The 13,463-nt window shown below is 41.4% G+C and overlaps 1 protein-coding gene across 6 annotated transcripts in view; it reads right to left on the bottom strand.

Annotated features, from left to right (window-relative positions):
• The window catches only part of ERGIC2 (ERGIC and golgi 2), a 69,788-nt gene that overhangs the window by 55,981 nt on the left and 344 nt on the right, over positions 1–13,463 (bottom strand). For all 6 annotated transcript variants that reach the window (XR_003095157.1, XM_025209719.1, XM_025209720.1 and 3 more), the window contains exons 2-9: positions 13,368–13,414; positions 11,182–11,230; positions 9,309–9,454; positions 5,746–5,854; positions 4,879–4,925; positions 3,547–3,617; positions 1,977–2,017; positions 803–904 (exon numbers count right to left, since the gene is read on the bottom strand). Coding sequence is in view for 5 of the 6 variants with exons in the window: in XM_025209719.1 (XP_025065504.1) it covers positions 803–904; positions 1,977–2,017; positions 3,547–3,617; positions 4,879–4,925; positions 5,746–5,854; positions 9,309–9,414 (476 nt within the window). In the remaining variant the exon portion in view is untranslated. The remainder of the gene's footprint in view (positions 1–802; positions 905–1,976; positions 2,018–3,546; positions 3,618–4,878; positions 4,926–5,745; positions 5,855–9,308; positions 9,455–11,181; positions 11,231–13,367; positions 13,415–13,463) is intronic.

Here is a 13,463-nt window from a genome sequence, read left to right as displayed (position 1 = left end):
GCACTTCAAAAGGGATGTGGCCAGCCTGGAGAGGGTTCAGAGGAGGGCCATCCGCTTGGTGAGAGGGCAGCAGGACAGGTCCTATGAGGAGAGACTGAGGGACCTGAACCTGTTCAGCTTCAGCAAGAGGAGGCTGAGAGGGGACCTGGTGACTGCCTACAAGCTCATCAGGGGAGATCAACAGCAAATAGGTAGAGCCCTTTTCTCCCCAGCACCACCTGGGGTGACAAGGAACAATGGTCATAAGCTGATGGAGAATAGGTTTAGGTTAGAGATCAGAAGGCAATATTTTACAGTTAGGGTGGCCAAAATCTGGAACCAACCTCCCAGGGAAGTGGTCCTCGCTCCTACCTTGGGCAAATTCAAGAGGAGGTTGGACAATCACCTGTCTGGGGTCTTGTGAACCCAGCATTCATTCCTGCCTGTGGCAGGGGTCAAGCTAGATGATCTGCTCAGGTCCCTCCTGACCCTAGCTCCTCTGAAACTATCCTGATGCCATTGATATGTTCAACACATTAGTTTGGCTCACCAGACTATCTGGAAGCAGCTGGAAAGCAGTTCACCAAAATGAATAAAACCATTTGAAATAAATGAAGTACTAGTTACACAATTTTCTCACATCACAGGAAGAGACCATTATGCCCCAAAATATTAAATAAAATTTTGGATTCAGGGACCCTGAAGCAAAGCAAAGGCATTCAGGTCTTTGGCTTTGTAACTTTAGCCTAAGAAATGTATTAAAGAGCACATATGACAGAAGTTGAAGGCAAATTACAAAAAAAAAAAACATTCCCCCTCTCACCTTGGTGGTAGTGCTGTTGAAGCACTTCTAAAAGCACTTTTGAATATTACATCTTGAAGAGAGTGTTCTTCCTGCAGCCTACTCTGAATTAACTGCAGCATCCTAAAGATCACACAGATAAATACAGCAAGTATGAATACATGCAAAAGCATAACCAAAAATAAAGTCATAGTTAACTGTCAGCTACATATATTAAGACACCCAAGATCAACATGGTATGTTAAATACTAAAATGCTAAATGTTACTCTTGCTGCTTAAGCTTATTTTTAGATTGTGTAAATAAGACGTAATGCAAGCTTCAGAGTTTGACATGTATATTAGAAGGATAGTGACATTAGACAGATAGCTAAAGAATTTAAAGAGGCTTTAGTTTCTGTGACAGAGCTTTCAAATGAGAACACAGCTGAGGCTGGCAGGTCTAAACATTCTTTTACTTTGGCAGTGGGTCCAGCAGTAAAAACTCAGCCTTTTGGGACTCCAGGTACATGTCACTGCCACCATGTGAGCGAAGCTTCCAACTCAAACAAGAACAAACAAGCACAAACTCTATGCCTGAATTCCTACTATAAAAAGTAGTGTGTGCAATATGCAGGGTTTCCCACTAGAGCACACAGGCATCTCTATTTGCTTACTGTTGTGTTCTATAATAAAATGGAGCATTTCTCCTACCCTCTCCTCAGGAAATACCTACTGAAGGAAAGAGAATCTAAAATCCTTGTATATAATAATAATTAATCCAGGAATGTCAATTATTTTGGCTTTATGTCCCAATTAATTTGCTTTCATATGCCTCAAAATATGCCTTTATAAAATTGAACACATCTACCAAAAAAATAACCTTATATAAAATTAAGCCAAACAAACATGCAGTTATTGGTTTATTACAAGGATTGATACCTGAAAAAGTTTTGCATTAAAAATGTGAAAGACGGTATTTACTCACAACACAATACGAAATACTCACCACTATAAAAATAAATGAGCTTCAATTTACTGAATCTGCACTGCTACCTAATGGGCAGCTGCTTTTCAAATTTAATATATGGCTTTGGTTGACAGAATGTAGGTATACTTGGGCTATTTCCAGCAGTAAATGAAAAACAGACATACCCCTCTCCAACCGGGGGGAGGTGGGGGTGTACACACAAAGAACACTACATAATTATCTATTACCTTTGCCACTCTCTTTGCTGGGGACTGAGTTCAAATATTACCTGCAAAGAAGAAAGATATGGTAAAACCATACACAAAGAAAGCATCAAAATCCTCCCAACATAACAGGTGAAGCAGAATTATTGAACAATAATATCCTGTCTGGTGCTAAAAACAGCCATCTATGGGCAGCAGACAAAAATTTGTCACATGACTTGGTTTTAGCTTTGTTACATCCATACACATCACCAGGATTAGCTATGAAGTAGATTTTTATAATCAAGCAGCAACTTAAGTCAAGACACTAAAGAAGGGTCCAACTCCCTTACTTTGTGGGGAATAAAACATAAGTACTTACACTGTACACATAGGAGAAAAAAGTCACCCTTCAGTACAGTTGCTGCTGTACTGTTGATTACACATCTAATGATAACTGGCTTTTCATTTCAGCCTTACATTAAGCTTCTGGCATGAAGCTGGCAGCAAACTGAAAAGGTGAATTGAAATAATGATATGCACATTCGCTCAGCAACTGCATACTGAACATTCTCCAAGAGCGAGTATGTTTTCTCAGCCATGATGTATGGGAGGTTGTGGACCAAAGAAGCAATGAGCACACTACTTAAATAGTTTAATTAATCAGATCTCCAACTAAACAAAAAATTGTTATGTGGCATTTACTCCCAGCATGTCAGGTAATTAGTCCCTTTTCCTTCAGGGCCTCTGTGCTGACTTGAAGCCAGGCATATAAGCTACTTCTGGGAGATGGAATGCAATTACTGTGCTTTCTGCAAGTAAGGGAAATGGTTTCTGGCAGATCTCATAACTAGACACAACATGGTGTATCTAGATGAAAAGAAAGGAGCCACAATAATAAAAAAGCTCATTAAGGAACTTGCAATTGCTCTTCAAACAGTACCTGAAGATGGGTCTCCACAATATGCAAGAGACCAAACATGCACTCGCATACACAAAATGGTACAGGCATCTCTTGGGGAATTTCAGAGAGAAAAAAAAATTAAAATCACCACTCACAGACAACCTGAGAGCCAACATTACAAGCACGTAACCAAAAGGCAAAAAAGGTTCAAGAAAAAGACTAATAAGCAAAAGCCAGAAAAAACAAAACAAAAAACCAAGCAGGACTGCTTCTGGGAGATCTTTGCTTTTTCCAAGTCACAGAAAAATTTAACACCTAATTGTTGCCCCTTATATTTTTACTGATGAATTATAAGTTTTACCTAATGGTGATGCAATTTAACAGTTATATGATACGCAAAGCTATTCCATAAACATATACCTGGGCAAGAAGTCTGATGTTATTTGCTTAGCTATAGTACATTGAAATCAATGAGTGAGCATGCAAAACTCTGGAATTAGGCTTATTCTGCAGCCAAAAAAATGGAGGTGAACACTTGTGACATTGTGGAGTACAAATATGACTGACTGCACTGTGACTCTTCATGGGCCCAACTGCAAGATCAGTAAGATTAATTTAGCAATTTGGGGGGAGGGGGCGGGAGAAAAGCCAGGCTTGTCACAGCTGGCACATAGCAGCATTTTAAACAAAAAGGGAATAAAGTCAACTTACTGGTTCATATGCTAGCCCATCTGCAGAAGCAACCATTGTTTCTGCCAAGTCCAAAACATCAGCCCCCACATCTGTTTCAAGTGAAAAACAAAGCATTAGAGCAAAAGACATATAACAGCTCTCTCCGTCTTCATTCAGATCATATTTGACAGCAGTGTTTCAAACCCATCAGTAAAACAGCAGCACACTTAAAAAAAAAAAATTCCAGTTGTAAAGAATGCAAGTTCATTACAAAGTAGGAAGGAAAGTACCCATAAATTGATGATTACAGGGCTATACAGGGAGGAACACACACACACCACACACACGCACTTACTTTTCAATTTGTACAACTTCAAAATGTCACAGAGAAGAAAATCATTACAAAACTTAAATCTTTTCCCTTTTGACAAATATTGATATGTTCAAAATGATGTCAGTTTACATGGAGGACGAAGCTACTTATTGTTCTTAAAAAAGAAAAAAAAAATCATAGAAAGCTTTATGGATTTTATGCTAGCCATAAAACTGATAAATAAGAAATGTTAACTTTATATACAACTTTGCATCTCTTGATTCCATAACAAAAAATAACTGTCATCACCACCCAACGAGGTAGACAAGTACTGTCCCAGTTTACAGCTCTGCTTCAGCAGAGGTAAAGGACTTGCTCAATACCAAAGAATCTGTATAAGCACAATGTTTAGAGTTTAGGGGTTCCTAGCTCCCTGTCTTATATTGGATTAAAAAAATAAAACAACTCATAAGAATAAGGAAAGGGAGAGGAATTTGTAAAACCATAACAAATATATCCCTCAGCAATATATGTTTAAACAAAGACCTCAAGTCACACATTTTCAAGCTTTTATTTTAAAATGAGAGAGACGCACTTAATATGAAATCCAAGCAAAGCTTATAGCAGCAATCTGGCTAGGAAAAACCTGAATTCCCTGTCAGTTCAAGGAAACCAAACAATTTTAAGTTTAATTATCTATAGCTTGTCAAAGAGCAGCAAGTACATGCTTAAAATGATGAAGGCCCTCATTGATGGAAATGTCCAGCTGAAGAAGAAACTAGTTTCAGTCTCAGTTTTGATGTAAGCAAAACAAGTTGATGATCTGCCCTGATTTATTACTGTGATAGATTCCTCCACTCTCTTTTGGTTAATTGTGCCTGACACCACTTGAAGCACAAGTGACATAGCTACAAAATGACTAGAATAAATCAGACCTTCTAACTGGACAGCCAACCCCGCAAAACACGTTCTGGAACATGTATTGTATTGCTATCAGATTTGAAGAACAATAAAAAAACCCCAAAACCACAACACAGTCATAGGGATGGAATACTTACATTGACACTTCATAGCAACTGTAATATCTATGTTGATTCTTAATTTACTAGAAGACAAAAAAAAGTATTTGCAACAGTAAACAACAAAAGTATAAACACCAAAATAAAATAGCTGGGAACATACACACAGAAAAATTCCAAGGCCAAAATCTGTACCAGTAGATGTAAACATTGCCCTCAGTATAAAATATGAGAAACTGAGGCAGGAATATTTCGAGCAAATTCTATAACCTGCTGTGCATCTAAATGGCCAATGTTCTAGCTACATAAATGGCTTTTTTGGCACTTATGCACAGGTTGCCATTCTAAAACCCCTGCTATATGAGTGGTTAGCACACATGTGTAGACTGAGCATGCAGTAAGTATGTCACGCAGGTACACAGCAGTCATGTGTACACCCTGGAAAAATAGAGGAGGGCCCTCCCATGTTTTTGCTCCAACAGTTAAGCCACTAAAGCATCTGCCTAGGAAGCAAATTCTAGGACCCTGTGCGGCCCAGAGGGCATTTGAACCTGTAACTCTCGTCTTCCCAGCAAAATGCCCTAGCAAACAGGCCATCAGTTAGGCACTATGCAGGCCACTCTCCAGTATTCCTTTTGAAGCTGAGCCACTGCATTTATCAGCCACTAAATTCTGTTAATTTTCCTGAGCATGGAAGTCAGATAAGTTTCTTTTTTTAAGAGATTCTGTGCCCAGGAGACTAATCACCAAAACAAAAAATAATTACCCAATGATTTCAGGTAGCATCACAATCTGCAATTGCTTATAAGTTGCAAGAACATTTTGAATTTGTTCCTTTTTTGAACAGTGCACAAAACGGCAAACTTTAACTTAGAATTCAAAGATATTCTGAGGGGTAAAGTTTACCTAGTAAAATCCTTGTCTACTTCATATTCATATTTCATCCACGTGTCCCGATACACCATAAACTCCATTATTGTTAAGAAAGCCATAGTTGTAAATGCTATAAGGGAAACTGAGAAACCAAAAAAGAAAAAAAAAATGGTTAGGGAGAAATTATTATATCCTGCCTGGATTTACCAACAAAAAAACAAAACCAAAAAAAAACACAATACAAAGGATTTCACATTTAAATTTCACATTTAAGGAAAACACTTTTGTACAGATAAATGAATTTACTTGTGTCAAGTCTTGACCAAGATTTCTCCACAGTCATAAAGTTAGTTTTCTTCAAAACACGTTAACTCTACAGATTTTACATTAATGCGGGAAGATCATGAAGTGTGAAGGTGAAAGTTCCAAGACCTCAGATATTTTTGACGTTGCAACATGTGTCTTGTGAGAAAACTCCAACTAGTTCATAGAGATGTTTTAGCAATGACGGCCAACCTTTGACAGGTTTGCCACAAATTAGCCATGCACCCTTTCCAAGTGCCAATCTGATCCCCTTACCCTGCTCTATCTGCTGCTCTGCTTCCTCCCTGGTCTGCTGCATGCCACACACAAAAGCTGCCTGTACCACTTGTGGCACACGACACAGGTTGGCCAACCCTATTTTAGAATATTGTAACTACAGGGTACGTACCTTATTCATTAGAAAAATGATACAGTGGCTTTGGAAGAGGAGAGGGATGGAAATCAAACCCAGGTCTCTCACATGTTAAACACAGAGTCTATCCTTTTAATTACAAGTAGTCTGAATAAAAAAGTAAACCTTGATGCTTGCAGCATTATGCCACTATATTTTTCAAATTAAAAACAGTTAAATGTGGGCTTATAAATGCTCTTGGCCAATCTAGTTTATAAAAAATAAAGCTCTTAATATCTGTTTCAGTGGTTCTCCACCTTTCTGGACTTCAAGCACCCCTCCATAACTTTTGTGAGCTGCATGGCACTCAATTTCAAAAGCTATATATTATAGTGCTTACCTCCTTGCAGAGGAGCTGGACAGTGGGGGTTTGGGGGACTGACCAGGCAGGGACAAGCCTGAGCCATCTATTTTATCTCTTCACACCTCACTCCACCCTTCAAAGGATCTGTTGGGACCCTCATTGAGAATCACTGATCTAACTTAACCATAAGCATACTCAAGCACTGCAATAGGCTCCCTGGGGAGGTGGTGGAATCCCCATCGACAACATCAGTCAGGGATGATCTAGGTCGGGGATGTCAAACTCCCTTGGTCTCCTGGGTGAGCAACTGCTGCCACAGCGATTAACTTGCCCTTCCACTGCCAACATATCCCCAGCAAGGTTCCATATGCCAGAATTCAGCAGCAGGCCTTGTCCCTACTCACCTTACACCCACTTGTCCTCCAGGAACCCCAAGCCCCAAGTGAAAGAGCTCTGCAGGTCGCATCTTTGATGCCCCAGTCTAGGTATATTTAGCCCTTCTTCAGAGCAAGAGGATGAACTAAGTGCCTCCTGAGGTCCCTTCGAGCTCCACACTGTATGATCTGAGTTTTTGTATCAGACATTTCCACTTCTGGTTATAAAGCCAAGAAAACAAATAAGGGAAATAAACGCACATTGCCCACTGAGGAAGAAGAGGTGCCTTGCTTAAGTCACTTATGCATAAAAATGCCATGCAAAGTTCCCAGCTCTGGATTTTTCTAACAATTAGAGGCAAGAAAAATCAGCTCACTTTATCTGCGGCTGCATATGCAAAGAATACACTTAGAGAGCAAGAAAAGACTAATGGATTATTTCTCATCCAAGACATGCAGTGCATATCTTCAAAGCAACCTCATTGTGACTGTGAAATTGTGCATGCAAACAGAAAAACATGCTGTGGTGCATGGAAATAGAGACACAGTAGAGAGTCACACAGAAGCACATGCTGTGCGCCTCTTATTAGAATCCTGCCTTTATTGGAAGATAAAAATATCTAACTGTAGGGCTGCATAACCGCAGAACATTTTTTTGTTTTATATTTTAAAAAAAGGCCTCTTGTCTCAGGGCTTCCTGTAGGGTCAGACAAGAGGCCACTAATTGTGGTCGACTTCCTAAATCATAACTAGTTTCAAACCACAGGTGGCCCTTGCATTACTGTTTAAAAGAAAAAACAGTTGTGGGCTATTTTGAGCAAGGCAGGAAGACCAATGTATAGCCATTTATTACTATGTTATTCTTTTTGGATCTTTGGAGGCCAAGATCCTCCTCTACCAGAGCACATGAAGGTGGAAGATGATATTGTCTGCTAAATGCCACCAAAAAAATAACAAGAGTACTGATGGGGTTTTTTAATCAAAATATTTGTGAGGTTGACTGTGAAAGTGGGGAGGAAGTTAGATCCTCTTTTCTGAAGGCTCTGACAGTCTCATGAGCAGATGCTACAAGGGAAGGGGATTAGTTTGTTTAAAAGATTCCTCAACCTAACTCCACCACAAAAGAAAAGAGAATCTGAGAACATGGACTTGCCATCTTTTACCTCCTTACCTTGCCCAAAAAATAATCTTTTGAACCTTAAATGCAATCCTGAGAGAAGTGGCAATACAATTTTAAAAGTTATTTCAAATCTTGAACATAAAAAACTCTTGTTAATGTTCCTTAACATTAGAAGGTCACACTGGGAAGGCAGAGAATGATGACATACCGTATTCTTATATACCACATGCCCCGCAAATAAAAAACACATTTTGTTTTTGGGAAGGCAGAATGAAGAAAAAAAGATTTTTCCATTAAGTTTTTTCTGAAAAGTTATGGCCACATACAGCAGAGACAGAGCCTAATCTTCAGCTCACCCTCACTTTTCACTCAGACAAGAGCTACAATTTTAACCCTTTCACCGCTGAATTGTCAGAAGACCTTGGCTGCAGTTTTTATACACTTATAGAAAAAAAAGCATTTCTTACAGCTATAGGTATTTGAGATGAGCCCAGGTAAACATCAAGACTGGACAAATGGTGTCACTACACAAATATCAGATTTTTCAAAGAGCTTCCTTCATCCTCACACTGTCCAAACCTAAATTTCAGACAGCTGCTGATCTCATCCAAGCCCTTGGATAGCAAGGAAGAGGATGTTTTTGGATTTGATGTGAAAGTCAGTTTGGTATTATTTGCATATAACTGGCATTTCAGTATGTGTTGCTGAAGAATTTAACTTACAGGCCTCAAAGATTTTTCAACAGAAGAGTTTAAAAAAAAAAAAAAGGTGAATCTTTGCAGGACTCCAAATATGACAGATTTGGGGAACAGTTTATTTCCATGCTGGTCTGACATACTTAAGTTGCTCTCCCTTTAGAAGGTGTTGGAAAGGGTGCTTGTGAGAAGGGAAATAATCCCCAATTCTCTCTAGAACTCATTTTAATTGTGCCTGTCTTGTGCTTAATTTTTTTTCCAACAACTGGAGACAGAGTTTGTTTGCGTCTTCCTCCAGCAGCTTTTATCACCAGAACATGATAAATAGATTCAGCAGCCCCCATGTGCATCAGACCATCTGTCATAATAGTGACTCCATCAAGCCTACCTGTTCCTCCACTAGCTGAAGTCTGTACATAGCTCTCAGGAACCTTTGGAAAAGCATCCAACTCTTTCATCAAATTCAGGGTCTTCTTCCGATTCAGTCGCCTCATCTTCAGCAGATTCCCCGACTTCCTCCTTCATATATTCACACTGTGTCAAGAATTATATTCCAATTAAAAGACACAACAACAAACACTCTCAACCCTAAAACTGACCGCAGATGAATGTCTCACAATCTCTACACTAGAAAAATTTATTCCAATTCCTGATGACTGCATATCAACCTTCCCGTCATTTAAAAGAACTAAGGGAAGGGAAAAACTTTCCTACTTTGACAAGTATTTTGTTTCTTTGTCCTTGTGTTTTCCATTTTTGTTTCCTCCCACCCCACTCTCCCAAGGAAAAATAGCAGCTTTTACTGAAGGCAAACCAGATCTTCTAGCACTGAATAATTATTTCATATGCTGGAGGAGACTCAGCAAGGCAATAGCTGAAGCAGGTGGAGAAGGTAAGTATTACGATACAACAAATTTGCTTTACATGCATAGTAAGCAAGAAAGAATTAATTGATGTCAAAGATCTGCCATAGTCTGTAACCATTTTTTAAACATACTGTAGCTCTCATGTCAGGCTAAAACAGGGGTGTCCAACCTTTTTGAATGTGCCAGATCTTTTTATCACCCAGTGGGCCGGTGAGCCATATTCAAAGACCTCACAGGAAGCAGTATCACATCACCCCCCCCGAAACAAAATTACAATATTTACTTTTGTTTCCTGTTGCAGCACCTCCAGCCTCAGAAAATGGCTTGAAGGGCCGCATGGCGGCCTGCGGGCCGTATGTTGGATAAGCCTGGGCTAGAAGGCAGTTTACAGCTCAGCTTGCTATGCCTAGACTATTTAGAGAAAAGCACACATACCAGCAGATCCCCATCCCTGTCAAACTGTGCAGGAAAACAGGTAAGCATGGTTCCAGTAAAATCTTGCACCGACTTTCCACTGCCTTCAGGGAAGTTAATCTAGTGTGCCACACCTTTGAGACATTAAGGAGATGAGATACTACAGTGGGGCAACTCAGAGATGGTGATGATGGAGGGCACCTAAGTAGGTAGATACTTTGTAAGGCAGAGTACAAAACCTGTGGAGCCTTGGTAGGTAGGTTCTGCCTTGGTGTAGAACCACATTAGTTCAACCCTGATTTGTATTCAGAATGTTTTATCACAGGCCCAAGTATAGAAAAGCACTTTAAAAAGTGTGAGACTTAGATGCTGCAGAAGTTGAGAATACTTTACTTTCCCAATCATCCTCCCCGAATGGGGGTGTAGATTTTTCAAGTTTAGCTAATAACATCTCACTCCCTATTTGGCTGCTCTAATCCCAAAAGCATGGCTCACAATGAAAACAACCCCATTTGAAAAATCTTCGAGAAAAATAAAGATACATTTTATTTCCTTGCCTATTCTTTTCCACCTCAGTACACATTGTGCACAAACAACATCAGGCATTTAAAGTTTGGGGTGCATAGTCAAGCCATGTAAGTACTGTTAGAAAAAAGATGCACATTTGTTATGAGGAGGGTTAAAAGATCAGTAATTTGATCATAATTAGTGAAAGGCGATATGAACATAAAAGTTACTCAAGAACAAGTATCCAGCTAAAAATTCAAAGCAAGCTTTTGTGTTCTTATGTACTCTAGATACAAGTGCATATACTCATACATTACCTTGATGGCACATGTAAGAAAAGCCATTTATTATCACTACATTTTATATACACCTGGAAATTCCACACCCAATTTTTATCAAAAGGCACCATGGATCAGGTTCAAAGTATCCCTACACTTTTTATCTGACTCGTACAAAATCCCAGACCTGTCTTACCTTGACCTGTTGTCTCTATTGCTGTTCCTATGTACTGTGGAGTAAGGTACTGAAATGAAAGAATCCAAAACGATCTGTTAATCTGCATGTATTCATTCTTCCCGCCTCCCAAAACACGTGTAAGTGCTGGACTTAGAGACAGAACAGCTTTTTAATTTTTTCATTAACTCCCCTCTCTCCCCCACATCCCCTTTGCAAAAACGTGTAGGCTGAGGAGGAAGGTGGTGGGAGGATGAAAGGTTGCTGAAGTGGTTTGAGGAAACCATTATATAATGCTTGGAGTGGAGTGATGCTAGAATAGAGCAGTGGGGGAAAGAGGGCTGCAGTTTAGAGAGATTTCATAGACATTAGGGCTCGAAGGGACCTGGGAAGATCATTGAGTCCAGCCCCCTTCCCAAGGGACAGGAAGTTAGCTGGGGTCATAGGATCCCAGCAAGATAAGCATCCAGTTTTCTCTTGTAGGTGTTCAATGTAGGTGCTTGAACCACCTCCGATGGCAGACTATTCCAGACCTTGGGGGCTCGGACAGTAAAGAAATTTTTCCTTATGTCCAGCCTGAAACGGTCTTGCAGTAGTTTATAACCGTTCGACCTTGTCATCCCTTGGGGCGCTCTGATGAACAAACGTTCCCCCAGATACTGGTGGTCACCCCTGATAAGCTTATAGGTGGCCATCAGATCACCCCTGAGCCTGCGCTTTTCCAGGCTAAAGAGCCCCATAGCTCTCAGCCTGTCATTGTAAGGTCTGTTTTCCTGACCTCTGATCATGCATGTGGCTCTCCTCTGCACTCTCTCAAGCTTCTCCACATCCTTTTTGGGGCCCAAAACTGGACGCAGTACTCCAGCTGCGGCCTCACCAAGGCCGAGTACAAGGGGAGAATGATGTCCTGGGATTTGCTTGAGAAGCATCTATGGATGCAAGCCAGCGTTTTGCTCACTTTACTAGCGGCAGCATCGGCTAGAGGAAGTTGATGTCCAGATTAGGTAGGGTTACCATATATCTAGGTTTTCACAGATATGTCCTCTTTTTAGAACCTCCCATCTCAGTCCGGGGTTTTGGTCAGCCCTGCTTCAAAGTTTTTACTGGCACTTCCCAGCTTGCCCTAGAAAGGAGATGCTTGGGGCTGAGGGCAGGGTGATGGGAGACAGGGTGCACACATGGGGCCAACATGTAGCCAGACAAGGTGGGAGCAGCCAGGCAGCTGGATGTAAGTAAGCCTGTGGGATGTGGGGGTTGTGTGTGGGGCGGCGCGTCTGGGGCTGCAGCAGGGCAGACAAGGCGCCTGCCCCTCCAGCAGGGTAAGGGGGTAGGGAGGCCCTTCAGGGGCAACATGGAGCTGCGTGGCTGGCCTGACAACACTGGGGACAGTGCTGGGAGGAGCAGGGGGCTACGGGTCAGGAGTGAGAGGCATTGCGGGGGGAGGCAGGGAGGCTGTGGTCCGGGGGCATGGGGCACTGGCAGTGCCAGAGGGTTGGGGATCGGAAGTGAGGGGCACCAGCATGGCCCAAGGGGGCAGGGTACTGTGGTCTGGGAGTGAGGGGCACTAGCAGGACTGGGGTCTGTGGGTTGGGAGTGAGGGGCAACAGAATGGGCAGGGCATCGGCATATCATCGCCTCCCTCACAGTTAGGGCGGCTAGGAGCTGGAACCAACTTCCAAGGGAGGTGGTGCTGGCCCCTACCCTGGGGATCTTTAAGAAGAGGCTGGATACTTACCTGGCTGGACTCATTTGAGTCCCGTTTTTGTTTTTAGGGTGAGTGGTTTTTTTTTGTTTTTTTTTTGGGTTGTTCTCCTGCCCTGGCGGGGGGTCGGGCTAGAAGATCTATTAGGTCCCTTCCGACCCTGAAACTATGAAACTATATACCACCCCCTCCCCCATATGACAGGTGTCCTCTTTTTTGGAACTCGAAATATTATAACCCTAAACTAGGGACAGGACTAGAGAAAACTGAGCAGAGGCTGAAAGTGTACAGGGAAAATACAGAAAATGGACAAGGCTGCTAGTGAAGGGGAATGAGAGGGAGGTCGGGGTGGTGCCAACTGGGTCAGTAGGTTAAGCAGGCTGAGAAAGGTTGAAGAAGAATGATTTGTGTTACATCTGGGAAGTAAACACTGAATATTTTAATGCTCAGAGATCTGTAATTTTGAATCAACACTTGAAAAAGCCTAGCATGCAAGCTGCCTTACCTTGAATCTTTGTCTCTCTTGCTGTTCCTCCTTATTGCGAGCAAACCCTGAAACAAAAAGAAATCTAAACCAATCTGTGATGCATGTGCCTTTTGA

This window comes from Alligator sinensis, unplaced genomic scaffold, assembly GCF_000455745.1.
Source record: "Alligator sinensis unplaced genomic scaffold, ASM45574v1 scaffold9_1, whole genome shotgun sequence".
In the NCBI taxonomy this organism is placed as follows: domain Eukaryota; kingdom Metazoa; phylum Chordata; order Crocodylia; family Alligatoridae; genus Alligator; species Alligator sinensis.
The sequence above is the reverse complement of the archived record's forward strand: the minus strand, read 5'-3'. Positions and strand labels throughout refer to the sequence as shown.